Source organism: Somniosus microcephalus, chromosome 17 (assembly GCF_052327205.1).
Source record: "Somniosus microcephalus isolate GS21.2 chromosome 17, FLI_Smic_1.0, whole genome shotgun sequence".
Taxonomy (NCBI): domain Eukaryota; kingdom Metazoa; phylum Chordata; class Chondrichthyes; order Squaliformes; family Somniosidae; genus Somniosus; species Somniosus microcephalus.
Genome location: NC_141003.1, coordinates 3,000,247 through 3,028,209, shown reverse-complemented (window position 1 = coordinate 3,028,209; position 27,963 = coordinate 3,000,247). Strand labels below are relative to the sequence as shown.

Genomic DNA, 27,963 nt, shown 5'->3' with positions numbered 1-27,963 from the left:
GTACAAGTCGGACGGTTTACACCTGAACCAGAGGGGAACCAATATCCTTGCGGGGAGGTTTGCTAGCACTGCTGGGGGGGGTTTAAACTAACTTGGCAGGGGGATGGGGTACAGAGTGGAGCTATAGTAGGGGGTGATTTACAGCCAAATACAGAGGAAAAAACAAGTCAGCTGGGAAGGCAGAGCAAATATGTAAAGGCAAAAGGGAATATGGCAGGGCTGGAAGGCATTTATTTTAATGCAAGGAGTCTTGCAAATAAGGTGGATGAACTGAAGTTGTTGTTGAACACATGGGAGTACGATATTGTTGCTATCACGGAGACATGGTTGAGGGAGGGTCAGGACTAGCAGCTCAATATTCCGGGGTATAGAATCTTCAGGCGAGACAGAGGGGGGTGTAAAAGGGGAGGGGGGTGTTGCAATATTAATTAAGGAGTCAATTACTGCTGTAAGGAGGGACGATATATTAGCGGGTTCCTCTAATGAGGTCATATGGGTAGAACTTAAAAACAAAAAGGGGGCAAGCACTTTGCTGGGAGTGTACTAAAGGCCCCCAAACAGTCAGGGGGAGATAGAGGAACAGATATGTAGGCAAATCTCAGAGAAGTGCGAAAATAATAGGGTAATAATAGTGGGGGATTTCAACTTCCCCAATATAAATTGGGATAGTCAGAGTGTGAAAGGCTTAGAGGGTGCAGAATTCTTAAAGTGCATCCAGGAGAGCTTTTTGAGCCAACATGTAGAAAGTCCTACAAGAGAGGGGGCGGTACTGGACCTAATTCTGGGGAATGTAGCCGGGCAAGTGGTGGAAGTATCAGTAGGAGAGCATTTTGGCGACAGTGACCATAATTCGGTGAGATTTAAGGTGGTCATGGAAAAAGACAAAGACGGCCCGGAAATAAGGGTTCTAAATTGGGGGAAGGCCGATTTTAATATGATAAGGCAGGATCTGGCCAAAGTGGACTGGGAGCAGCTACTTATAGGAAAATCCACATCAAAACAGTGGGAGACTTTCAGAAGGGAAATAGAGAGAGTACAGCGCCAACATGTTCCTGTAAAGGTCAAGGGTGGGACCAACAAGCAAAGGGAACCTTGGATGACAAGGGATATACAAAAATGCATTAGAAATAAAAGGGGGGCTTTTGGCAGTTACTAAAGACTAAAGACGGAAGAAGCCCTAGAGGAGTATAAAAAGTGCAGGGGCGTACTTAAAAAAGAAATTAGGAGGGCGAGGAGGGGCCATGAAATAACACTGGCGAGCAAAATAAAGGAAAATCCTAAGATGTTTTATAAGTATATTAAGGGCAAGAGGATAACCAGGGAAAGGGTAGGGCCCATTAGGGACCAAAGTGGCAATCTGTGTGTAGAGCCAGATGATGTAGGCGGGGTTTTAAATGAATTTTTTGCATCTGTGTTCACTATGGAGAAAGACGATGCAGACATAGAAATCGGGCAAGGGGACTGTGACATACTTGAACATATTAGCATCGAGAGGGAGGAGGTGCTAGCGGTTTTAGCAGGCCAAAAAGTGGATAAATCCCCAGGCCCGGACGAGATGTATCCCAGGCTGCTGTGGGAGGCAAAGGAGGAGATTGCAGGGGCTCTGACACAAATTTTCAGAACCTCTCTGGCCACAGGGGATGTACCAGAGGACTGGAGAACAGCTAATGTAGTACCATTATACAAGAAGGGTAGCAGGGATAAACCAGGGAATTACAGGCCAGTGAGCCTAACATCTGTGGTAGGGAAATTATTGGAAAAAATTCTGAGGGACAAAATTAGTCTCCACTTGGAGAGGCAAGGATTAATCGGGGATAGTCAGCATGGCTTTGTCAAGGGTAAATCATGTCTGACAAATCTGATTGAATTTTTCGAGGGGGTGACTAGGGGGGTGGATGAGGGAAATGCTGTGGATGTGGTTTACATGGACTTCAGTAAAGCCTTTGACAAAGTCCCGCATAGGAGACTGGTCAAGAAGGTAAGAGCCCATGGGATCCAGGGTGCCTTGGCGCGTTGGATCCTAAACTGGCTGAGTGGCAGGAGGCAGAGGGTGATGGTCGAAGGTTGCTTTTGTGACTGGAAGCCTGTGTCCAGTGGGGTACCTCAGGGATCGGTGCTGGGTCCCTTGTTGTTTGTGATCTACATAAATGATTTGGATGAGAATGTAAAAGGTATGATCAGCAAGTTCGCAGATGACACGAAAATTGGTGGGGTGGTCAATTGCGAGGAGGAAAGCCTTAGGCTACAGGACGATATAAACGGGTTGGTCAGATGGGCGGAAAAGTGGCAAATGGAATTTAACCCTGAAAAGTGCGAGGTGATGCATTTTGGACGGACAAATAAGGCAAGGGAATACACAATGAGTGGTAGGACCCTAGGAAGTACAGAGGGTCAGAGGGACCTTGGTGTACATGTACATAGATCCCTGAAGGCAGCGGAACAGGTAGATAAGGTGGTTAAAAAGGCATATGGGATACTTGCCTTCATTTGCCGAGGCATAGAATATAAGAGCAGGGAGGTTATGATGGAGCTGTACAAAACGCTGGTGAGGCCACAGCTGGAGTACTGTGTGCAGTTCTGGTCGCCTCACTATAGGAAGGATGTGATTGCTTTGGAGAGGGTGCAGAGAAGATTCACCAGGATGTTACCTGGGATGGAGCGCCTCAGCTATGAAGAAAGACTAAACAGGCTGGGGTTGTTTTCCTTGGAGCAAAGAAGGCTGAGGGGGGACCTGATTGAGGTATACAAAATGATGAGCGGCATAGATAGGGTAGACAAAGAGGAACTTTTCCCCTTAGTAGGGGGGTCAATAACAAGGGGGCATAGATTCAGGGTAAGGGGCAGGAGATTTAGAGGGGATTTGAGGAGGAACTTTTTCACCCAGAGGGTGGTTGGAATGTGGAACTCAATGCCCAAAAGGGTGGTAGAGGCAGGAACCCTCACAACATTCAAGAAGCATTTGGATGAGCACTTGGAATGCCATTGCATACAAGGCTATGGACCAAATGCTGGAAAATGGGATTAGACTGGACAGGGATGGATGGGCGGCGCAGACACGATGGGCCGAAGGGCCTCTTTCTGTGCTGTAAAACTCTATGACTCTATGACTCTATATACAATTGATCGGAGTCCCTTAGTGGCTCCGCCGCATAATCTTGTTTAAAAAAGGGTGTAAAGATAAACCCAGCAACAACAGGCCAGTCAGTTTGACCTCGGTAGTGGGGAAGCTTTTAGAAACAATAATTCGGGACAAAATTAACAGTCACTTGGACAAGTGTGGATTAACTGACTTGATCGAGTTTTTTGATGAGGTACTCGAGAGGGATGATGAGGACAATGTGGTTGACGTGGTGTACATGGATTTCCAAAAGGCGTTCGACAAAGTGCCACATAATAGGCTTACCAGCAAAGTTGAAACCCGTGGAATAAAAGGGACAGTGGCAGCATGGATAGGGAATTGTCTAAGTGACAGGAAACAGAGAGTAGTGGTGCACGGTTGTTTTTCGGACTGGAGGAAGCTATACAGTGGTGTTCCCCAGGGGTCGGTACCAGGACCACTGCTTTTCTTGATATATGACTTGGACGTGGGTGTACAGGGCACAATTTCAAAATTTGCAGATGACACAAAACTTTGAAGTATAGTGAACAGTGAGGAGGATAGTGATAGACTTCAGGAAGACATCGACAGACTGGAATGGGCGGTGTTGTGTATGTAATATGTGTGCTACTTTGAACCTATGGACAGGACTGCACTACTTGTTGGGCATAGTGATACGCAGTACCACTCCTGGCCATAGGGGTATAAATAGTACTGTGGGTACTGATCCCCCTCAGTTCCCGCCTGTGGGCATGAAGTAAAGACCTATGTGTAGTCCCTACCTCCAACCAGTAAAGACCTGTTTGAGTTATACGTTTAAGTCTTTGTGTTAATTGTTCAATACAATACACATACTTAACACTGGCGACGAGTCGGTTCGAACCCTGCGGCAGTTATTCCACAGCGGCTTCGTCCAAAGACAGGACGTTGAAGAGAGGTTCCAATCCTCAACACCCCACTGAAAACTGAAGGGCAGCAGAAATCCTGACAGCTTCCAGCGACTGGAAGCGACAGGCATTAGGACCCTGAAGCCTCCATCAACGACTGAAAACGGGAGGACAGAAGACATCCTGCAGCTTTTTCAACCTCGGTGGTGGGTAAGCCAAGCAGCGTTGGCTGCAAAGACAGGGCTGGGGGAAGTCGGAGGTAGAAGGGCAATCGATCGAAATCCCTGATAAGGGCCGCACTCGGGCTGGAAGGCGCAGCGTCGGCAGACACTGAGGGCGCGAGCGGGTAAGCCAGAGCCCGGGAGGGAGCGAGCAAGAGCCGCTGAGCGGGTGAGCCAGAGGCCGGGAGCCGCTTCAAGCGGGAGGCGCTTAGCGGGCCAGCGATCGCACCGGTGATAAGGGCTGAGAACCGTTTCGGGCGGGTGGCGCACCAGCGATCGCACAGGAGATAAGAGCCGCAGTCGGGCTGAAAGTCAGCGACGAGAAGCGCGGGAAAACCGCCATTGAAGTGGGCGGGGAGAGCGAGAAGCGCGGGAAAGCCGCCATTTTTCGCGGGAAAACCGCTGGGGAAGAAGGCAGAAGCGGGAAAACCGCCATTTTGTGGGCGGAGGACGACGGCAAGAGCGGGAAGCCGCCATCTTGGATAACAGTAAAAAAAAAATCTGAGAAATTGCAAATCTGATAAAGTACTACAATGCCTAAACACGGGAATATTAGTAACTTTGATAGTGACATCGAAGATTGGGCCATATATGTTGAACGAGTTAAAAATTATTGTAAGGCCAATAAAATTCGTGAGGCTGATAAAGCACTAACATTATTAAATTTAATGGGTGCGAAGACATACGGGCAATTGAAACACCTGTTATCACCAGATGAACCGGCGGATAAGACGTTCGATGAGATTGTTACTGTCCTGAAAGATCATCTAAACCCCACGCCGCTGATGCTAGCGGAACGATTTAAATTTTATGACAGAAGGCAGCTACAGCATGAAAGCAATGCTGAATATTTGCTGGAATTGCGTAAATTAGCGAAATATTGTCAGTTTGGAACGGGACTGACAGAGGCACTTCGAGACAAATTTGTGTGTGGTTTATTTAAACAGGATACACAAAAGCGACTGCTCGAGGAGAATGAGCTGACGCTTGAGAAGGCGGTCACTATGGCAGCAGCACACGAAGCCGCAGCGAGAGGCACGGCAGTAATGCAGCTACGGTCACCGGAGCTCAGTGCACACAAATTGGGTGTGAGTTCTGGCAAATGTTATCGTTGTGGAAAGACAACGCATGATCAGAACCAGTGTTGGTTTAAAAACCAAGAATGTAGAGCTTGTGGTAGGCTTGGACATATAGCTAGAGTATGCAGGTCAGCGAAGAAGACCAGCAACAAGAAGTCACCGCAAGGAAAATACGCAAAGGTACACAAGGTGGCCGAACAGGAGTCCGATTCAGACGCTAGCTGTAATGAACTGGCTAGCTTAAGAGTACTCAACGCTGGTAAGGGTGCAGACCTCCAGACAATTTGGGTCACTCTTCAGATAGAAGGAGTCCAAGTAAAACTGGAATTGGACACTGGATCGGCATTGACGGTCATAAATAAGAAAGATTACGGGAAGTTATTCCAACATATTCCCCTACAGGATACGGGGATTAGATTGAAAACATACACGGGGCAAAGAGTGTACCCCATCGGGAAAATAGAGGTTGCAGTGGTCCACAAGGGCAAAGACAGTCAAATAATGGACTTATATGTGATATCTGAAGGAGGTCCTCCACTACTAGGACGGGAGTGGATTAGGAAAATGAATATGGACTGGCATTTCCTACAAACAATAACGAGTGAGAACTCGGTGAAGATAGTCGGCCCAGACTCTGGAACGGATGATGGTAAGCCCAACTCAGGTGCAAAAGACAAAGTTTCAGCACAGAATTCCACTGAGCAACAACAACATAGTTTAACTGTGGATTCTGAGTCTGGCAAGTCTACTGATGTGCCCATTTCTGAGGGACACCGGGCTCGAACTCAACTCCATTTCAAACTACAACAGCAATTAGAACAAATGCTTCGCCGTTTTGAGCAAGAGTTGAATGCAACGAAAGAGTTCTTTGATATAGAGTTGGAGAATCTGGAAAGACAACAGAAGCAGCTGATGGAGAAAATGGAGCAGGAGCACACAAAACGTCTGATGTCAGAGGAGTTAACGGTCAGCCAACTCCTGCATATGCTGAAGGACAGGACTCTGAAATGGGAAAAACTTGAACATGAACTTCAATATTCAAACGAAAGGGGTTCGGAGCTCTCAAAGGTTATTGGAAGAGCTGAGGTGGCAACACAGACTGAGATGACTGCAACAGAGCAGCCATTGGATGCCAAAAGTACGCTGACTCACGTCAACGTAGAACAACAGACCGCTGAAACAGCTGCTCCGGTAGAGGGATTGCATAGTCCGATCAATCAATCTCCAAAGGAAGTTGAAGTATTAAAATCACAAATGAGGTCACTAGTAAACGACTTGCTGAAAGCCCAGAAAAAGCTGGATGCAGAGGTACACATGAAGAAGTCTCTTCAGGAAAGATGTCTGGATTTGGAACAAGAGCTGGCTAACGTCCAGCTGGGTATGGAGGAAATAGATGACCCTCTCACTGGTCTAGCTCAGGACGACACCGAATATTACGATGTCCTGTCCTGCCCAGCTTGTAACTTCGACTCCCAAAGTGCAGAAATCATGGAGGAGCACCAAAAGTCTACGGAACATCGGGAGAAGCTGGCTCTACGACGGAAACAGGAGGAAGAGAAGGAGGAACTGCGCATGCAGCTGGCAGCTGTGGCAGCTGACAATGGAGCCCAGAGAGTCTCCAAGAAGCAGAAAAGGAAAAGTAAAAACAGAAGATGACCCATCTGAACCATTATCACCTCTACCAGATCACACACGTGGTCCCTCCGAACGGAGCCAATTCAGTTCGGAAGTTCAAACTGTTAAATCCATGGAAGGACTAGTGAATGAGTCACTCCAGCAACATGAACCGACTACACCACAGAGATTGAATCTGTGAACTGTTTTCCGCAGAGACTGAATCTGTGATCTGTTTTGACATGAAGTTATCTATGTATCTATGTTATTCTGTTATGTAAACCTGAAGTTATATATGTATATATGTTATTACGTTATGTTAAATGGGGAGATGACTGTAAAGCTAGGAAGGGAGGAATGTTGTGTATGTAATATGTGTGCTACTTTGAACCTATGGACAGGACTGCACTACTTGTTGGGCGTAGTGATACGCAGTACCACTCCTGGCCATAGGGGTATAAATAGTACTGTGGGTACTGATCCCCCTCAGTTCCCGCCTGTGGGCATGAAGTAAAGACCTATGTGTAGTCCCTACCTCCAACCAGTAAAGACCTGTTTGAGTTATACGTTTAAGTCTTTGTGTTAATTGTTCAATACAATACACATACTTAACAGGCGGACACGTGGCAGATGGGATTGGGGGTAATATACTGGCATGGATTGAAAGTTGGTTAACAGACAGGAATAAATGGGTCTTTTTCGGGGTGGCAGGCGGTGACTAGTGGGATACATCAGGGACCAGTGCTTGGGCCCCAGCTATTCACAATATATATCAATGATTTGGATGAGGGAACCAAATGTAATATTTCCAAGTTTGCTGACGACACGAAACTAGGTGGGATTGTGAGTTGTGAGGAGGATGCAAAGAGGCTTCAAGGCGATTTAGACAAGTTGAGTGAGTGGGCAAATACATGGCAGATACAGTATAACGTGGATAAATGTGAAGTTATCCACTTTGGTAGGAAAAACAGAAAGGTCGAGTATTATTTAAATGGTGATAGATTGGGAAATGCTGATGTACAAAGGGACCTGGGTGTCCTTGTACACCAGTCACTGAAAGCAAACATGCAGGTGCAGCAAGCAGTTAGGAATGCAAATGGTATGTTGGCCTTCATTGCAAGAGGATTTGAGTACAGGAGCAAGGATGTCTTACTACAGTTGTACAGGGCCTTGGTGAGACCACACCTGGAGTACTGTGTACAGTTTTGGTCTCCTTACCTAAGAAAGGATATACTTGCCATAGAGGGAGTGCAGTAAAGGTTCACCAGACTGATTCCTGGGATGGCAGGACTGTCGCATGAGGAGAGATTGGGTCGACTAGGCCTGTATTCACTAGAGTTTAGAAGAATGAGAGGGGATCTCATTGAAAGGTATAAAATTCTGACACGGCTGGACAGACTGGGTGCAGGGAGGATGTTTCCCCTGGCTGGGGGGTCTAGAACGAGGGGTCACAGTCTCAGGATACGGGATAGGACATTTAGGACTGAGATGAGGAGAAATTTCTTCACTCAGGATGGTGAACCTGTGGAATTCTCTACCACAGAAGGCCGTGGAGGCCAAGTCACTGAATGTATTTAAGAAGGAGATAGATAGATTTCTAGACACAAAAGGCATCAAGGGGTATGGGGAGAGAGCAGGAATATGGTATTGAGACAGAGGATCAGCCATGATCATATTGAATGGTGGAGCAGGCTCGAAGGGCCGAATGGCCGACTCCTGCTCCTATTTTTCTGTGTTTCTAATACCCAGCCTCTGACCTACTCTTGTAGCCACAATATTTATTATTCAATTAAAAAATAACACTCTCCCCTGTACCCCACACCAGTGGCAGATTGAGAGAGACAGAGGCAGAGAGATTGAGAGACAGAGCGACAGTGGGACAGAGAGAGGGGACAAAGAGAGGGAGAGGAGCGGCGATTGAGACGGGGAGAGATGGAGAGAGTGGCGTAGGGCTGTCTTACACGCGGTTCCTGAATGTGATTCATGTTCTTATTCAGGTATTCCCAGATGTCACCATCCTGTTCAGTGATGTGGTCGGCTTTACTCGGATTTGCAGTCACATTACTCCGATGCAAGTGGTGTCTATGCTGAACACAATGTACACTCTGTTCGATACCCTGAGTGAGAAGCACCAGGTCTTCAAGGTTGGTGCTAATGAAAGGGGAACGTTGCGTGGCAATCAACACATTGCAGTATCTAGCCACAGCACAGGAGGCCATTCAGCATGTCAGCTCTGTGCCAGCACTTTGCTAGAGCAACCCAAAACTAACTTCCTTCAAAAGATGCGATGGTCTCCCTGAACCATTCCCTGTGGTAAAGCATTGCAGGCTCCAACAGTCCTCTGTGTAAAGATATTTCTCCAAACCTCTCTCCTCACTCGCTCAGTGACAGTTTTAAATCGATGACCCCTCAGCACTTACTCCCTAACCAGAGGAAATATTCTGTCCCTATTCACTATCAAAACCCTTCATCGTTTTACAAACCTGTTAAAATCTCTTCTTAACCTTCTCTGCTCCAGTGGAGACAGTCCCAATATCTTGAGTCTCTCCTCAGATCTACAGTTTCATATTCCTGGCATTATCCTGTGAATCTACACTGTGCGCTCGCTATGGGTTTAATGTCCTTTCTACAAAGGGGCGCCCAAATGTCTCGCAGTCTCGAACTGGGGGCTAATAATGTTCTGTATAAATGAGCATCTCTCCTTCACTCTCGCACTCACTGCCCCTAATGCTGTTGGCCTTTTAATAGTGATGGGGTAATTACAGTCCTAGCCCTTTTTGGGCTACCTCAGATCAGGCGTATTGCCCAGACATTCACCAGGGCAGACACGGTGGCATAGCGGTTAGCACTGTTGCCTCACAGCACCAGGGACCCGGGTTCGAATCCAGCCTTGGGCGACTGTCTGTGTGGAGTTTGCACATTCTCCCCGTGCTTGCGTGGGTTTCCTCCGGGTGCTCCGGTTTCCTCCCACAGTCCAAAGATGTGCGGGTTAGGTTGATTGGCTATGATAAATTGACCCTTAGTGTTAGGGGGATTAAATATGTGGGGTTACGGGGATAGGGTGGGATATGTGTTGGTGTAGGGGTTACGGGGATCGGGTGGGATATGTGTCGGTGCAGGCTCGATGGGCCGAAATGGCCTTTATCTGCACTGTGGGGTTTCTGTGATTTCTGTGATTTCAACTAAAGTTAGAGATAGCCGAATTCTATAAGATGCTTAATTGGGTCTAAAGGTCCGGGCTATCTCTCCTTAAAGGAAAGGAACAACCTGAAGATGTTAGCGTCCTCCAGATAGCACTTTTAATAAGTTTAGCTAGAGTGTAACCTTCCGGATATTATGAGGGTCCGGAATACTCCCCCAGAATCTAGAACTCCTCAGCAAAGAGTGTACAGAGATTGAGTTTGCGAGTTTGATACAGAAATACTATTTGAGACAATTTAAAAAATATATAGATTTATTAAAGAACCGACATGTAGTTAACAGCTGGTGATTTCAGTCGCAACATTAACAGTTCAAAAACAAATAGCTTACATTTCTTATCCTCAGAGATCCTTATTCTCAAATCTTAACTTCGTTACATTTTTACATTTCTTATTATTTATAATCCAGAATATCCACCAAAATCAAATAAGAGTATCTTTTTGATCCCCAAGACTCAAAAAATTAAAAACTTACAGAGCCTGGCTCTGAAGTTGTGAATCGCTTGCCCTTTCCAGCGACTTCCGACTTTCCATCTGAAAAGCTCTATTTTTATACCTTTTTTTCATGATTTATCCTTTGAAGTTTTCTGCTGATGTAAGCTAATTATCTCTAGTCATCTTCCTGTTGACTTTTTTCTATACTTACTGCCAATTCAACTGTTAGCTTGCAGACTTCTGTCTGCTGTTTAGGTGTTCAAAACGTATCATAAAAAACAGTTATAACTTATGTATCTATTTGATGCCATTTTTATTGAAGGGCTTCCATTCAATTCTAAAATCACCGAGCTGTTTGGAAGCAGACATCGTGACTCCTATGTGTTCCAAGTTCAACACAAACACAATGTGATTGCTTGGTGCATCTTTTGATTTCATATCTACAAAGTCTTCAGTTTGTATATTTTACAACATGTAAATTGAAAACACTTCAACCGAGTATTTAGTTGTTTTCTAGCTATCTCAATGGTTATACCGCAGGCGTCATGTCTGCTTGTTTCATTTGATGTGATACTATGAAGGCATATGGTTGTTTAATGTATTAAGTTTCTGTTTCCCGGAGTGTTAGTTTATAACACTTTAAACTGGGCAATGGTATTGTTTTTCTCCCAAACTGCAGACTTTCTGGAAACTCCAATGGTTTGCTTCAATAGGGCCATTGTTTTATTGTCAATAACCCATTCCCATTTCAAAAGCTTGTATGGTGTTTACAGCTTGTGTTAACAACTGATCTTATCTCAAAAGCCTGTGTCCTGTTTGCAGCCTGTGTCGTTGAGGCTTTTAGATTTTTAAACCCAGTTTTCATGTTTTAATAAAGTCAAAATTCCGTTCATAGGATGGTGTATCTCTTGGAATATGGCTATTTCCTTTACAATAGAATCATTGAAGCAGACAGCACAGAAATAGGCCATTCGGCCCATCATGCGGCTCTTTGAAAGAGCGATCCAATTCTTCCCATTCCCCGTGCTCTTTCCCCACAAATTTTACTCCTTCAAGTATTTATCCAATTCCCTTTTGAAAGTTACTGCTGAATCTGTTTCCACCGCACTTTCAGGCAGCACATTCCAGATCGTCACAACTCACTGCATAAAGAATGCTCCTCATCTCCCCTCGGCTCCTTTAGCCAGTTTGGAACACAGGAACAGGAGGTCATTCAGCCCCTCGAGCCTGTTCCACCATTCAATTAGCTCATGGCTGATCTGAACCTCAACTCCATTTACCCGCTTTTGCTCCACATCCTTTGATACCTCGCACTTCCTCAGTGAACTCCATCTGCCACAGTTTGCCCACTCACTGAATCTACCAAAGACCCTTTGCAACTTTCTGCTCCCATCCACACTATTTCCCATGCCACCTAACTCAGTGTCATCAGTAAACTTGGATAAAAGGCTCTCTATTCCTTCATCCAAGTCATTTATAAATATAGTGAAATGCTGAGGCCCCAGTACAGATCCCTGGAGAACACCACTAGTCACATCCTGCCAATTAGAGTACGTACCCATTATCCCCACTCTCTGTCGCCTACCTCCTAACTAATGTCCTACCCATGTCAAAAGGTTGCTGCCAATTCCATGTGCTCTCATTTTTGTTAACAGTCTCTTATGTGGAACTTTGTCAAATGCCTTCTGGATGTCCATATAAATAACATCGCTAGACATTCCCTTATCTAGCACGTTAGTTACCTCCTCAAAACATTCAACTAGGTTTGTTAGTTGTGACTTACTTATTCCAAATCCATGCTGGCTCTCTGACCAGCTGATATTTGTTAAAGTGCTCAGTCTCTTTCTCCCTAATAACAGATTCTAGTAACTTCCCACAACTGATATTAAACCGACCAGCCTTTTGTTATCGGGATTCCCTCCCCCAGCAGTAGACCGAGTGTGACTGGGTCTGATTTCAGTAGACTTGCTATGATTGCATCTGATCCCAGTAGATGGTGTGACTGGGTGTTATCCCAGCAGACAGGGTGTGGCTGGATCCGATCCCAGTAGACCGAGTGTAACAGGGTCTGATCTCAGTAGACCAGGTATGACTGGGTCTGATCCCAGTAGACCGGGTGTGACTGGGTCTGATCCCAGTAGACCGGGTGTGACTGGGTATGATCCCAGTAGACCGGGTGTGACTGGGCCTTATCCCAGTAGACAGGGTGTGACTGGGTCTGATCCTAGTAGGTGGTGTGACTGCATCTGATCCCAGTAGACCAGGTGTGACTGGGTTTGATCCCAGTAGACCGGGTGTGACTGGGTCTGATCCCAGTAGACCGGGTGTGATTGGGTCTGATCTGAGTAGACAGGGTGTGACTGGGTCTGATCCCAGTAGAGAGGGTGTGACTGGGTCTGATCCCAGTAGGCAGGGTGTGACTGGGTCTGATCCCTGTAGACAGGGTGTGACTGGGTCTGATCCCAGTAGATTGGGTGTGACTGGGTCTGATCCCAGTAGAGAGGGTGTGACTGGGTCTGATCCCAGTAGACATGGTGTGACTGGGTCTGATCCCAGTAGACCAGGTGTGACTGGGTCTGATCTCAGTAGACTGGGTGTGACTGGGTCTGATCCCAGTAGACCGGGTGTGACTGGGTCTGATCCCAGTAGACCGTGTGTGATTGCATCTGATCTCGGTGGACGGTCTGACTGGGTCTGAACCCAGTAGAGAGGTTGTGACTGGGTGTGATCCCAGTAGACCGAGTGTGACTGGGTCTGATCCCAGCCGACAGGGTGTGTATGGATCTGATCCCAGTAGACAGGTTGTGACTGGGTCTGATCCCAGTATACCTGGTGTGATTGCATCTGATCCCACTAGATGGTGTGACTGGGTCTGATCCCAGTAGACTATGTATGACTGCGTCTGATCTAAGTAGACAGGGTGTGACTGAGTCTGATCCCAGTAGACAGGGTGTGAATGGGTCTGATCCGAGTACACAGGGTGCGCCTGCATCTGATCCAGTAGAACGGGTGTGACTGGGTCTGATCCCAGTAGACATGGTGTGACTGGGTCTGATCCCAGTAGACATGGTGTGACTGGGTCTGATTCCAGTAGACAGGGTGAGACTGGGTCTGATCCCAGCAGACCGGGTGTGACTGGGTCTGAACCCAGTAGACCGGGTGTGACTGGGTCCGATCCCAGTAGACTGGGTGTGACTGGGTCGGATCCCAGTAGACCGGGTGTGACTGGGTCTGATCCCAGTAGATGGGGTGTGACTGGGTCTGATCCCAGTAGACCGTGTGTGATTGCATCTGATCTCGGTGGATGGTCTGACTGGGTCTGAACCCAGTAGAGAAGGTGTGAATGGGTGTGATCCCAGTAGACCGAGTGTGACCGAGTTTGATCCCAGCAGACAGGGTGTGTATGGATCTGATCCCAGTAGACAGGTTGTGACTGGGTCTGATCCCAGTATACCTGGTGTGATTGCATCTGATCCCACTAGATGGTGTGACTGGGTCTGATCCCAGTAGACTATGTATGACTGCGTCTGATCCCAGTAGACAGGGTGTGACAGAGTCTGATCCCAGTAGACAGGGTGTGAATGGGTCTGATCCGAGTAGACAGGGTGTGACTGCGTCTGATCCAGTAGAACGGGTGTGACTGGGTCTGATCCCAGTAGACCGTGTGTGATTGCATCTGATCTCGGTAGACCGGGTGCGACTGGGTCTGATCCCAGTAGACAGTGTGTGACTGGGTCTGATCCCAGCAGACAGGGTGTGGAGGGATCTGATCCCAGTAGACCGGGTGTGACTGGGTCTGATCCCAGTAGACCAGGTATGACTGGGTCTGATCCCAGTAGACAGGGTGTGACTGAGTCTGATCCCAGTAGACAGGGTGTGAATGGGTCTGATCCGAGTAGACAGGGTGTGACTGCATCTCATCCAGTAGACCGGGCGTGACTGGATCTGATCCCAGTAGGCCGTGTGTGTTTGCATCTGATCTTGGTAGACCGGGTGTGACTGGGTCTGATCCCAGTAGACATGGTGTGACTGGGTCTGATCCCAGTAGACAGGGTGAGACTGGGTCTGATCCCAGTAGACAGGGTGTGACTGGGTCTGATCCCAGTAGGCAGGGTGAGACTGGGTCTTATCCCAGTAGAGCAGTTGTGAATGGGTCTGATCCCAGTAGACAGTGAGTGACTGGGTCTGATCCTAGTAGACATGGTGTGATTGGGTCTGATCCCAGTAGACCGGGTGTGACTGGGTCTGATCCCAGTAGACCGGGTGTGACTGGGTCTGATCCCAGTAGACCGGCTGTGACTGGGTCTGATTTCAGTAGACCAGGTGTGACTGGGTCTGATCCCAGCAGACAGTGTGTGACTGGTTCGCATCCCAGTAGACCTGCTATGATTGCATCTGATCCCAGTAGATGGTGTGACTGGGTGTGATCCCAGTAGACTGGGTGTGACTGGGTCTGATCCCAGCAGACAGGGTGTGGCTGGATCTGATCCCAGTAGACAGGTTGTTGCTGTTTCAGATCCCAGCAGACAGTGTGTGACTGGTTCGCATCCCAGTAGACCTGCTATGATTGCATCTGATCCCAGTAGATGGTGTGACTGGGTGTGATCCCAGTAGACTGGGTGTGACTGGGTCTGATCCCAGTAGACAGCTTGTTGCTGTTTCAGATCCCAGTAGACAGGCTGTGACTGGGTCTGATCCCAGTATACCTGGTGTGATTGCATCTGATCCCTCTAGATGTTGTGACTGGATCTGATCCCAATAGACTATGTATGACTGCGTCTGATTCCAGTAGACAGGGTGTGTCTGGGTCTGATACCAGTAGACCGGGTGTGACTGCATCAGATCTCAGTAGACAGGGTGTGACTGGGTCTGATCCCAGTATACGGTGTGACTGCGTCTGATCCCAGTAAACTGGGTATGACTGGGTCTGATCCCAGTAGACCGGGTGTGACTGGGTCTGATCTCAGTAGACAGTGTGTTACTGGGTCTGATCCCAGTAGACCTGGTGTAATTGCATCTGATCCCAGTAGATGCTGTGACTGGGTCTGATCTGAGTAGACTGGGCATGACTGGTCCTGATCCTTGTAGACTGTGCGTGACTGGGTCAGATCCCAGTAGATAGTCTGTGACTGGGTCTGATCCCAGTAGACCTGGTGAGATTGCATCTGATCCCACTAGATTATGTGACTGGGTCTGATCCCAGTAGACATGGTGTGACTGTGTCTGATCCAAGTAGACAGGGTGTGACTGGATCTTATCCCAGTAGACTTGGTGAGACTGGGTCTGATCCCAGTAGACCTGGTGTATTTGCAACTGATCCCACTGGATGGTATGACTGCATCTGATCCCAGTAGACAGCGTATGAATGGGTCTGATCCCAGTAGACAGGGTGTGACTGGGTCTGATCCCAGTAGACAGGGTGTGACTGGGTCTGAACCGAGTAGACAGGGTGTGACTGGGTCTGATCCCAGTAGACAGGGTGTGACTGGGTCTGATTCCAGTAGATCGGGTCTGACTGGGTCTGATCCCAGTAGGCAGTGTTTGACTGGGTCTGATTCCAGTAGGCAGGGTGTGACTGGGTCTGATCCCAGTAGACAGGGTGTGACTGGGTCTGATACCAGTAGGCAGGATGTGACTGGGTCTGATTCCAGAAGGCAGGGTGTGACTGGGTCTGATCCCAGTAGACCGGGTGTGGCTGGGTCTGATCCCAGCAGACAGTTTGTGATTGGTTCTGATCCCAGTAGACCTGTTATGATTGCATCTGATCCCAGTAGATGGTGTGACTGTGTGTGATCCCAGTTGACTGGGTGTGGATGGGTCTGATCCCAGCAGACAGGGTGTGACTGGGTCTGATCCCAGTAGACAGTGTGTGACTGGGTCTGATCCCAGTAGACAGGTTGTGACTGGGTCTGATCCCAGTAGACATGGTGTGATTGGATCTGATGCCAGTAGACCGTGTGTGGCTGGGTCTGATCCCTGTAGACAGGCTGTGACTGGGTCTGATTTCAGTAGACCAGTTGTGACTGGGTCTGATCCCAGCCGACAGTGTGTGATTGTTTCTGATCCCAGTAGACCTGCTATGATTGCATCTGATCCCAGTAGATGGTGTGACTGGGTGTGATCCCAGTTGACTGGGTGTGACTGGGTCTGATCCCAGCAGACAGGGTGTGGCTGGGTCAGATCCCAGTGGACAGGGTGTGACTGGGTCTGATCCCAGTATACCTGGTGTGATTGCATCTGATCCCACTAGATGGTGTGACTGGATCTGGTCCCAGTAGACTATGTATGACTGCATCTGATCCCAGTAGACCTGGTGTAATTGCATCTGATCCCAATAGATGCTGTGACTGGGTCTGATCTGAGTAGACTGGGCATGACTTGTCCTGATCCTAGTAGACTGTGTGTGATTGTGTCTGATCCCAGTAGACAGGCTCTGACTGGGTCTGATCCCAGTAGACCTGGTGAGATTGCATCTGATCCCACTAGGTCATGTGACTGGGTCTGATCCCAGAAGACCAGGTGTGGAGGGATCTGTTCCCAGTAGACAGGTTGTGACTGGGTCTGATGCCAGTATACCTGGTGAGACTGGGTCTGATCCCAGTAGACATGGAGAGACTGGGTCTGATCCCAGTAGACCGGATGTGACTGGGTCTGATCCCAGTAGACAGTGTGTGACTGGGTCTGATCCCAATAGACAGGGTGTGAATGGGTCTGATCCGAGTAGACAGGGTGTGACTGCGTCTGATCCAGTAGACCGGGTGTGACTGGGTCTGATCCCAGTAGGCCGTGTGTGATTGCATCTGATCTCGGTAGACCGGGTGTGACTGGGTCTGATCCCAGTAGACATTCTGTGACTGGGTCTAATCCCAGCAGACAGGGTGAGACTGGGTCTTATCCCAGTAGACAGGTTGTGACTCGGTCTGATCCCAGTAGACATGGTGTGACTGGGTCTGATCCCAGTAGACAGCGTGTGACTGGGTCTGATCCCAGTAGACCGAGTGTGACTGGGTCTGATCCCAGCAGACAGGGTGTGGAGGGATCTGATCCCAGTAGACAGGTTGTGACTGGGTCTGATCCCAGTATACCTAGTGTGATTGCATCTGATCACACTAGATGGTGTGACTGGGTCTGATCACTGTAGACTATGTATGACTGCATCTGATCCCAGTAGACAGGGTGTGACTGAGTCTGATCCCAGTAGAGAGGGTGTGAATGGGTCTGATCCGAGTAGTCAGGGTGTGACTGCATCTGATCCAGTAGACCGGGTGTGACTGGGTCTGATCCCAGTAGGCCGCGTGTGATTGCATCTGATCTTGGTAAACCGGGTGTGACAGGGTCTGATCCCAGTAGACATGGTGTGACTGGGTCTGATCCCAGTAGACAGGCTGAGACTGGGTCTGATCCCAGTATACAGGGTGAGACTGGGTCTGATCGCAGTAGACCAGGTGTGACTGGGTCTGATCCCAGTAGACAGTGTGTAACTGGGTCTGATTCCTGTAGACAAGTTGTGACTCGGTCTGATCCCAGTAGATATGGTGTGACTGGGTCTGATCCCAGTAGACCGGGTGTGACTGGGTCTGATCCCAGTAGACCGGGTGTGACTGGCTCTGATCCCACTAGACCGTGTGTGACTGGGTCTGATTTCAGTAGTCCAGGTGTGACTGGGTCTGATCCCAGCAGACAGTGTGTGACTGGTGCGGATCCAAGTAGACCTGCTATGATTGCATCTGATCCCAGTAGATGGTGTGACAGGGTCTGATCCCAGTAGACAGGCTGTGACTGGGTCTGATCCCAGTAGAGCTGGTGAAATTGCAGCTGATCCCACTAGATCGTGTGACTGGGTCTGATCCCAGTAGACCGAGTGTGACTGGGTCTGATCCCAGCAGACAGGGTGTGGAGGGATCTGATCCCAGTAGACAGGTTGTGACTGGGTGTGATCCCAGTATACCTGGTGAGACTGGGTCTGATCCCAGTAGACACGGAGAGACTGGGTCTGATCCCAGTAGACCGGATGTGACTGGGTCTGATCCCAGTAGACAGTGTGTGACTGGGTCTGATCCCAGTAGGCAGAGTGTGACTGGGTCTGATCCCAGTAGACAGGGTGCGACTGGGTCTGATCCCAGTAGACCGGGCGTGACTGGGTCTGGGTCCAGTAGACCAGGTGTGACTGGGTCTGATCCCAGTATACAGGGTGAGTCTGGGTCTGATCGCAGTAGACCAGGTGTGACTGGGACGGATCCCAGTAGACAGTGTGTAACTGTGTCTGATTCCTGTAGACAGGTTGTGACTCGGTCTGATCCCAGTAGACATGGTGTGACTGGGTCTGATCCCAGTAGACCGGGTGTGACTGGGTCTGATCCCAGTAGACCGGGTGTGACTGGGTCTGATCCCAGTAGACCGTGTGTGACTGGCTCTGATTTCAGTAGTCCAGGTGTGACTGGGTCTGATCCCAGCAGACAGTGTGTGACTTGTTTGGATCCCAGTAGACCTGCTATGATTGCATCTGATCCCAGTAGATGGTGTGACGGGGTCTGATCCCAGTAGACCTGGTGAAATTGCAGCTGATCCCACTAGATCGTGTGACTGGATCTGATCCCAGTAGACCGAGTGTGACTGGGTCTGATCCCAGCAGACAGGGTGTGGAGGGATCTGATCCCAGTAGACAGGTTGTGACTGGGTGAGATCCCAGTATACCTGGTGAGACTGGGTCTGATCCCAGTAGACACGGAGAGACTGGGTCTGATCCCAGTAGACAGGATGTGACTGGGTCTGATCCCAGTAGACAGTGTGTGACTGGGTCTGATCCCAGTAGGCAGAGTGCGACTGGGTCTGATCCCAGTAGACCAGATGTGACTGGGTCTGATCCCAGTAGACAGTGTGTGACTGTGTCTGATCCCAGTAGACAGGTTGTGACTCGGTCTGATCCCAGTAGACATGGTGTGACTGGGTCTGATCCCAGTCGACCGGGTGTGACTGGGTCTGATCCCAGTAGACCGGCTGTGACTGGGTCTGATCCCAGTAGACCGGCTGTGACTGGGTCTGATCCCAGCAGACATTGTGTGACTGGTTCGGATCCCAGTAGACCTGCTATGATTGCATCTGTTCCCAGTAGATGTTGTGACTGGGTTTGATCCCAGTAGACTGGATGTGACTGGGTCTGATCCCAGCAGACAGGGTGCGGCTGGATCTGATCCCAGTAGACAGCTTGTGGCTGTTTCAGATCCCAGTAGACAGGGTGTGACTGGGTCTGATCCCAGTATACCTGGTGTGATTGCATCTGATCCCACTAGATGGTGTGACTGGATCTGATCCCAGTAGACTATGTATGACTGCGTCTGATTCCAGTAGACAGGGTGTGTCTGGGTCTGATACCAGTAGACCGGGTGTGACTGCATCTGATCTCAGTAGACAGGGTGTGACTGTGTCTGATCCCAGTATACGGTGTGATTGCGTCTGATCCCAGTAGGCAGAGTGTGACTGGGTCTGATCCCAGTAGGCAGAGTGTGACTGGGTCTGATCCCAGTAGACAGGGTGCGACTGGGTCTGATCCCAGTAGACCGGGCGTGACTGGGTCTGGGTCCAGTAGACCAGGTGTGACTGGGTCTGATCCCAGTATACAGGGTGAGTCTGGGTCTGATCGCAGTAGACCAGGTGTGACTGGGACGGATCCCAGTAGACAGTGTGTAACTGTGTCTGATTCCTGTAGACAGGTTGTGACTCGGTCTGATCCCAGTAGACATGGTGTGACTGGGTCTGATCCCAGTAGACCGGGTGTGACTGGGTCTGATCCCAGTAGACCGGGTGTGACTGGGTCTGATCCCAGTAGACCGTGTGTGACTGGCTCTGATTTCAGTAGTCCAGGTGTGACTGGGTCTGATCCCAGCAGACAGTGTGTGACTTGTTTGGATCCCAGTAGACCTGCTATGATTGCATCTGATCCCAGTAGATGGTGTGACGGGGTCTGATCCCAGTAGACCTGGTGAAATTGCAGCTGATCCCACTAGATCGTGTGACTGGATCTGATCCCAGTAGACCGAGTGTGACTGGGTCTGATCCCAGCAGACAGGGTGTGGAGGGATCTGATCCCAGTAGACAGGTTGTGACTGGGTGAGATCCCAGTATACCTGGTGAGACTGGGTCTGATCCCAGTAGACACGGAGAGACTGGGTCTGATCCCAGTAGACAGGATGTGACTGGGTCTGATCCCAGTAGACAGTGTGTGACTGGGTCTGATCCCAGTAGGCAGAGTGCGACTGGGTCTGATCCCAGTAGACCAGGTGTGACTGGGTCTGATCCCAGTAGACAGTGTGTGACTGTGTCTGATCCCAGTAGACAGGTTGTGACTCGGTCTGATCCCAGTAGACATGGTGTGACTGGGTCTGATCCCAGTCGACCGGGTGTGACTGGGTCTGATCCCAGTAGACCGGCTGTGACTGGATCTGATCCCAGTAGACCGGCTGTGACTGGGTCTGATCCCAGCAGAGATTGTGTGACTGGTTCGGATCCCAGTAGACCTGCTATGATTGCATCTGTTCCCAGTAGATGTTGTGACTGGGTTTGATCCCAGTAGACTGGATGTGACTGGGTCTGATCCCAGCAGACAGGGTGCGGCTGGATCTGATCCCAGTAGACAGCTTGTGTCTGTTTCAGATCCCAGTAGACAGGGTGTGACTGGGTCTGATCCCAGTATACCTGGTGTGATTGCATCTGATCCCACTAGATGGTGTGACTGGATCTGATCCCAGTAGACTATGTATGACTGCGTCTGATTCCAGTAGACAGGGTGTGTCTGGGTCTGATACCAGTAGACCGGGTGTGACTGCATCTGATCTCAGTAGACAGGGTGTGACTGTGTCTGATCCCAGTATACGGTGTGATTGCGTCTGATCCCAGTAGACTGGGTATGACTGGGTCTGATCCCAGTAGTCCTGTTGTAATTGCATCTGATCCCAGTAGATGCTGTGACTGGGTCTGATCTGAGTAGACTGGGCATGACTGGTCGTGATCCTAGTAGACTGTGTGTGACTGGGTCTGATCCCCGTAGATAGTCTGCGACTGGGTCTGATCCTAGTAGACCTGGTGAGAGTGCACCTGATCCCACTAGATCATATGACTGGGTCTGATCCCAGTAGACATGGTGTGACTGTGTCTGATCCAAGTAGACAGGGTGTGTCATAGAGTCATAGAGTAATACAGCATGGATAGAGGCCCTTCGGCCCATCGTGTCCGCGCCTGCCATCAAGCCCTGTCTGGGTCTGATCCCAGTAGTCCTGTTGTAATTACATCTGATCTTGGTAGACCGGGTGTGACTGGGTCTGATCCCAGGAGACATGGTGTGACTGGGTCTGATCCCAGTAGACAGGGTGAGACTGGGTCTGATCCCAGTATACAGGGTGAGTCTGGGTCTGATCGCAGTAGACCAGGTGTGACTGGGTTGGATCCCAGTAGACAGTCTGTAACTGTGTCTGATTCCTGTAGACAGGTTGTGACTCGGTCTGATCCCAGTAGACATGGTGTGACTGGGTCTGATCCCAGTAGACCGGGTGTGACTGGGTCTGATCCCAGCAGACAGGGTGTGGAGGGATCTGATCCCAGTAGACAGGTTGTGACTGGGTGAGATCCCAGTATACCTGGTGAGACTGGGTCTGATCCCAGTAGACACGGAGAGACTGGGTCTGATCCCAGTAGACAGGATGTGACTGGGTCTGATCCCAGTAGACAGTGTGTGACTGGGTCTGATCCCAGTAGGCAGAGTGCGACTGGGTCTGATCCCAGTAGACCAGATGTGACTGGGTCTGATCCCAGTAGACAGTGTGTGACTGTGTCTGATCCCAGTAGACAGGTTGTGACTCGGTCTGATCCCAGTAGACATGGTGTGACTGGGTCTGATCCCAGTCGACCGGGTGTGACTGGGTCTGATCCCAGTAGACCGGCTGTGACTGGGTCTGATCCCAGTAGACCGGCTGTGACTGGGTCTGATCCCAGCAGACATTGTGTGACTGGTTCTGATCCCAGTAGACCTGCTATGATTGCATCTGTTCCCAGTAGATGTTGTGACTGGGTTTGATCCCAGTAGACTGGATGTGACTGGGTCTGATCCCAGCAGACAGGGTGCGGCTGGATCTGATCCCAGTAGACAGCTTGTGGCTGTTTCAGATCCCAGTAGACAGGGTGTGACTGGGTCTGATCCCAGTATACCTGGTGTGATTGCATCTGATCCCACTAGATGGTGTGACTGGATCTGATCCCAGTAGACTATGTATGACTGCGTCTGATTCCAGTAGACAGGGTGTGTCTGGGTCTGATACCAGTAGACCGGGTGTGACTGCATCTGATCTCAGTAGACAGGGTGTGACTGTGTCTGATCCCAGTATACGGTGTGATTGCGTCTGATCCCAGTAGGCAGAGTGTGACTGGGTCTGATCCCAGTAGGCAGAGTGTGACTGGGTCTGATCCCAGTAGACAGGGTGCGACTGGGTCTGATCCCAGTAGACCGGGCGTGACTGGGTCTGATCCCAGCAGACAGGGTGTGGAGGGATCTGATCCCAGTAGACCGGGCGTGACTGGGTCTGGGTCCAGTAGACCAGGTGTGACTGGGTCTGATCCCAGTATACAGGGTGAGTCTGGGTCTGATCGCAGTAGACCAGGTGTGACTGGGACGGATCCCAGTAGACAGTGTGTAACTGTGTCTGATTCCTGTAGACAGGTTGTGACTCGGTCTGATCCCAGTAGACATGGTGTGACTGGGTCTGATCCCAGTAGACCGGGTGTGACTGGGTCTGATCCCAGTAGACCGGGTGTGACTGGGTCTGATCCCAGTAGACCGTGTGTGACTGGCTCTGATTTCAGTAGTCCAGGTGTGACTGGGTCTGATCCCAGCAGACAGTGTGTGACTTGTTTGGATCCCAGTAGACCTGCTATGATTGCATCTGATCCCAGTAGATGGTGTGACGGGGTCTGATCCCAGTAGACCTGGTGAAATTGCAGCTGATCCCACTAGATCGTGTGACTGGATCTGATCCCAGTAGACCGAGTGTGACTGGGTCTGATCCCAGCAGACAGGGTGTGGAGGGATCTGATCCCAGTAGACAGGTTGTGACTGGGTGAGATCCCAGTATACCTGGTGAGACTGGGTCTGATCCCAGTAGACACGGAGAGACTGGGTCTGATCCCAGTAGACAGGATGTGACTGGGTCTGATCCCAGTAGACAGTGTGTGACTGGGTCTGATCCCAGTAGGCAGAGTGCGACTGGGTCTGATCCCAGTAGACCAGATGTGACTGGGTCTGATCCCAGTAGACAGTGTGTGACTGTGTCTGATCCCAGTAGACAGGTTGTGACTCGGTCTGATCCCAGTAGACATGGTGTGACTGGGTCTGATCCCAGTCGACCGGGTGTGACTGGGTCTGATCCCAGTAGACCGGCTGTGACTGGATCTGATCCCAGTAGACCGGCTGTGACTGGGTCTGATCCCAGCAGAGATTGTGTGACTGGTTCGGATCCCAGTAGACCTGCTATGATTGCATCTGTTCCCAGTAGATGTTGTGACTGGGTTTGATCCCAGTAGACTGGATGTGACTGGGTCTGATCCCAGCAGACAGGGTGCGGCTGGATCTGATCCCAGTAGACAGCTTGTGGCTGTTTCAGATCCCAGTAGACAGGGTGTGACTGGGTCTGATCCCAGTATACCTGGTGTGATTGCATCTGATCCCACTAGATGGTGTGACTGGATCTGATCCCAGTAGACTATGTATGACTGCGTCTGATTCCAGTAGACAGGGTGTGTCTGGGTCTGATACCAGTAGACCGGGTGTGACTGCATCTGATCTCAGTAGACAGGGTGTGACTGTGTCTGATCCCAGTATACGGTGTGATTGCGTCTGATCCCAGTAGACTGGGTATGACTGGGTCTGATCCCAGTAGTCCTGTTGTAATTGCATCTGATCCCAGTAGATGCTGTGACTGGGTCTGATCTGAGTAGACTGGGCATGACTGGTCGTGATCCTAGTAGACTGTGTGTGACTGGGTCTGATCCCCGTAGATAGTCTGCGACTGGGTCTGATCCTAGTAGACCTGGTGAGAGTGCACCTGATCCCACTAGATCATATGACTGGGTCTGATCCCAGTAGACATGGTGTGACTGTGTCTGATCCAAGTAGACAGGGTGTGTCATAGAGTCATAGAGTAATACAGCATGGATAGAGGCCCTTCGGCCCATCGTGTCCGCGCCTGCCATCAAGCCCTGTCTGGGTCTGATCCCAGTAGTCCTGTTGTAATTACATCTGATCTTGGTAGACCGGGTGTGACTGGGTCTGATCCCAGGAGACATGGTGTGACTGGGTCTGATCCCAGTAGACAGGGTGAGACTGGGTCTGATCCCAGTATACAGGGTGAGTCTGGGTCTGATCGCAGTAGACCAGGTGTGACTGGGTTGGATCCCAGTAGACAGTCTGTAACTGTGTCTGATTCCTGTAGACAGGTTGTGACTCGGTCTGATCCCAGTAGACATGGTGTGACTGGGTCTGATCCCAGTAGACCGGGTGTGACTGGGTCTGATCCCAGCAGACAGGGTGTGGAGGGATCTGATCCCAGTAGACAGGTTGTGACTGGGTGAGATCCCAGTATACCTGGTGAGACTGGGTCTGATCCCAGTAGACACGGAGAGACTGGGTCTGATCCCAGTAGACAGGATGTGACTGGGTCTGATCCCAGTAGACAGTGTGTGACTGGGTCTGATCCCAGTAGGCAGAGTGCGACTGGGTCTGATCCCAGTAGACCAGATGTGACTGGGTCTGATCCCAGTAGACAGTGTGTGACTGTGTCTGATCCCAGTAGACAGGTTGTGACTCGGTCTGATCCCAGTAGACATGGTGTGACTGGGTCTGATCCCAGTCGACCGGGTGTGACTGGGTCTGATCCCAGTAGACCGGCTGTGACTGGGTCTGATCCCAGTAGACCGGCTGTGACTGGGTCTGATCCCAGCAGACATTGTGTGACTGGTTCTGATCCCAGTAGACCTGCTATGATTGCATCTGTTCCCAGTAGATGTTGTGACTGGGTTTGATCCCAGTAGACTGGATGTGACTGGGTCTGATCCCAGCAGACAGGGTGCGGCTGGATCTGATCCCAGTAGACAGCTTGTGGCTGTTTCAGATCCCAGTAGACAGGGTGTGACTGGGTCTGATCCCAGTATACCTGGTGTGATTGCATCTGATCCCACTAGATGGTGTGACTGGATCTGATCCCAGTAGACTATGTATGACTGCGTCTGATTCCAGTAGACAGGGTGTGTCTGGGTCTGATACCAGTAGACCGGGTGTGACTGCATCTGATCTCAGTAGACAGGGTGTGACTGTGTCTGATCCCAGTATACGGTGTGATTGCGTCTGATCCCAGTAGGCAGAGTGTGACTGGGTCTGATCCCAGTAGGCAGAGTGTGACTGGGTCTGATCCCAGTAGACAGGGTGCGACTGGGTCTGATCCCAGTAGACCGGGCGTGACTGGGTCTGGGTCCAGTAGACCAGGTGTGACTGGGTCTGATCCCAGTATACAGGGTGAGTCTGGGTCTGATCGCAGTAGACCAGGTGTGACTGGGACGGATCCCAGTAGACAGTGTGTAACTGTGTCTGATTCCTGTAGACAGGTTGTGACTCGGTCTGATCCCAGTAGACATGGTGTGACTGGGTCTGATCCCAGTAGACCGGGTGTGACTGGGTCTGATCCCAGTAGACCGGGTGTGACTGGGTCTGATCCCAGTAGACCGTGTGTGACTGGCTCTGATTTCAGTAGTCCAGGTGTGACTGGGTCTGATCCCAGCAGACAGTGTGTGACTTGTTTGGATCCCAGTAGACCTGCTATGATTGCATCTGATCCCAGTAGATGGTGTGACGGGGTCTGATCCCAGTAGACCTGGTGAAATTGCAGCTGATCCCACTAGATCGTGTGACTGGATCTGATCCCAGTAGACCGAGTGTGACTGGGTCTGATCCCAGCAGACAGGGTGTGGAGGGATCTGATCCCAGTAGACAGGTTGTGACTGGGTGAGATCCCAGTATACCTGGTGAGACTGGGTCTGATCCCAGTAGACACGGAGAGACTGGGTCTGATCCCAGTAGACAGGATGTGACTGGGTCTGATCCCAGTAGACAGTGTGTGACTGGGTCTGATCCCAGTAGGCAGAGTGCGACTGGGTCTGATCCCAGTAGACCAGGTGTGACTGGGTCTGATCCCAGTAGACAGTGTGTGACTGTGTCTGATCCCAGTAGACAGGTTGTGACTCGGTCTGATCCCAGTAGACATGGTGTGACTGGGTCTGATCCCAGTCGACCGGGTGTGACTGGGTCTGATCCCAGTAGACCGGCTGTGACTGGATCTGATCCCAGTAGACCGGCTGTGACTGGGTCTGATTCCAGCAGAGATTGTGTGACTGGTTCGGATCCCAGTAGACCTGCTATGATTGCATCTGTTCCCAGTAGATGTTGTGACTGGGTTTGATCCCAGTAGACTGGATGTGACTGGGTCTGATCCCAGCAGACAGGGTGCGGCTGGATCTGATCCCAGTAGACAGCTTGTGGCTGTTTCAGATCCCAGTAGACAGGGTGTGACTGGGTCTGATCCCAGTATACCTGGTGTGATTGCATCTGATCCCACTAGATGGTGTGACTGGATCTGATCCCAGTAGACTATGTATGACTGCGTCTGATTCCAGTAGACAGGGTGTGTCTGGGTCTGATACCAGTAGACCGGGTGTGACTGCATCTGATCTCAGTAGACAGGGTGTGACTGTGTCTGATCCCAGTATACGGTGTGATTGCGTCTGATCCCAGCAGACTGGGTATGACTGGGTCTGATCCCAGTAGTCCTGTTGTAATTGCATCTGATCCCAGTAGATGCTGTGACTGGGTCTGATCTGAGTAGACTGGGCATGACTGGTCGTGATCCTAGTAGACTGTGTGTGACTGGGTCTGATCCCCGTAGATAGTCTGCGACTGGGTCTGATCCTAGTAGACCTGGTGAGAGTGCACCTGATCCCACTAGATCATATGACTGGGTCTGATCCCAGTAGACATGGTGTGACTGTGTCTGATCCAAGTAGACAGGGTGTGTCATAGAGTCATAGAGTAATACAGCATGGATAGAGGCCCTTCGGCCCATCGTGTCCGCGCCTGCCATCAAGCCCTGTCTGGGTCTGATCCCAGTAGTCCTGTTGTAATTACATCTGATCTTGGTAGACCGGGTGTGACTGGGTCTGATCCCAGGAGACATGGTGTGACTGGGTCTGATCCCAGTAGACAGGGTGAGACTGGGTCTGATCCCAGTATACAGGGTGAGTCTGGGTCTGATCGCAGTAGACCAGGTGTGACTGGGTTGGATCCCAGTAGACAGTCTGTAACTGTGTCTGATTCCTGTAGACAGGTTGTGACTCGGTCTG

At 50.2% G+C, this 27,963-nt stretch overlaps 1 protein-coding gene across 1 annotated transcript in view; it reads left to right on the top strand.

The window, feature by feature from the left end:
• Nucleotides 1-27,963, top strand: part of LOC147105448 (soluble guanylate cyclase 88E-like) — a 197,569-nt gene that overhangs the window by 79,844 nt on the left and 89,762 nt on the right. Inside the window, exon 4 of the mRNA XM_086010904.1 lies at nt 8,896-9,042. Coding sequence (XP_085867030.1) covers nt 8,896-9,042 — 147 coding nt within the window. The remainder of the gene's footprint in view (nt 1-8,895; nt 9,043-27,963) is intronic.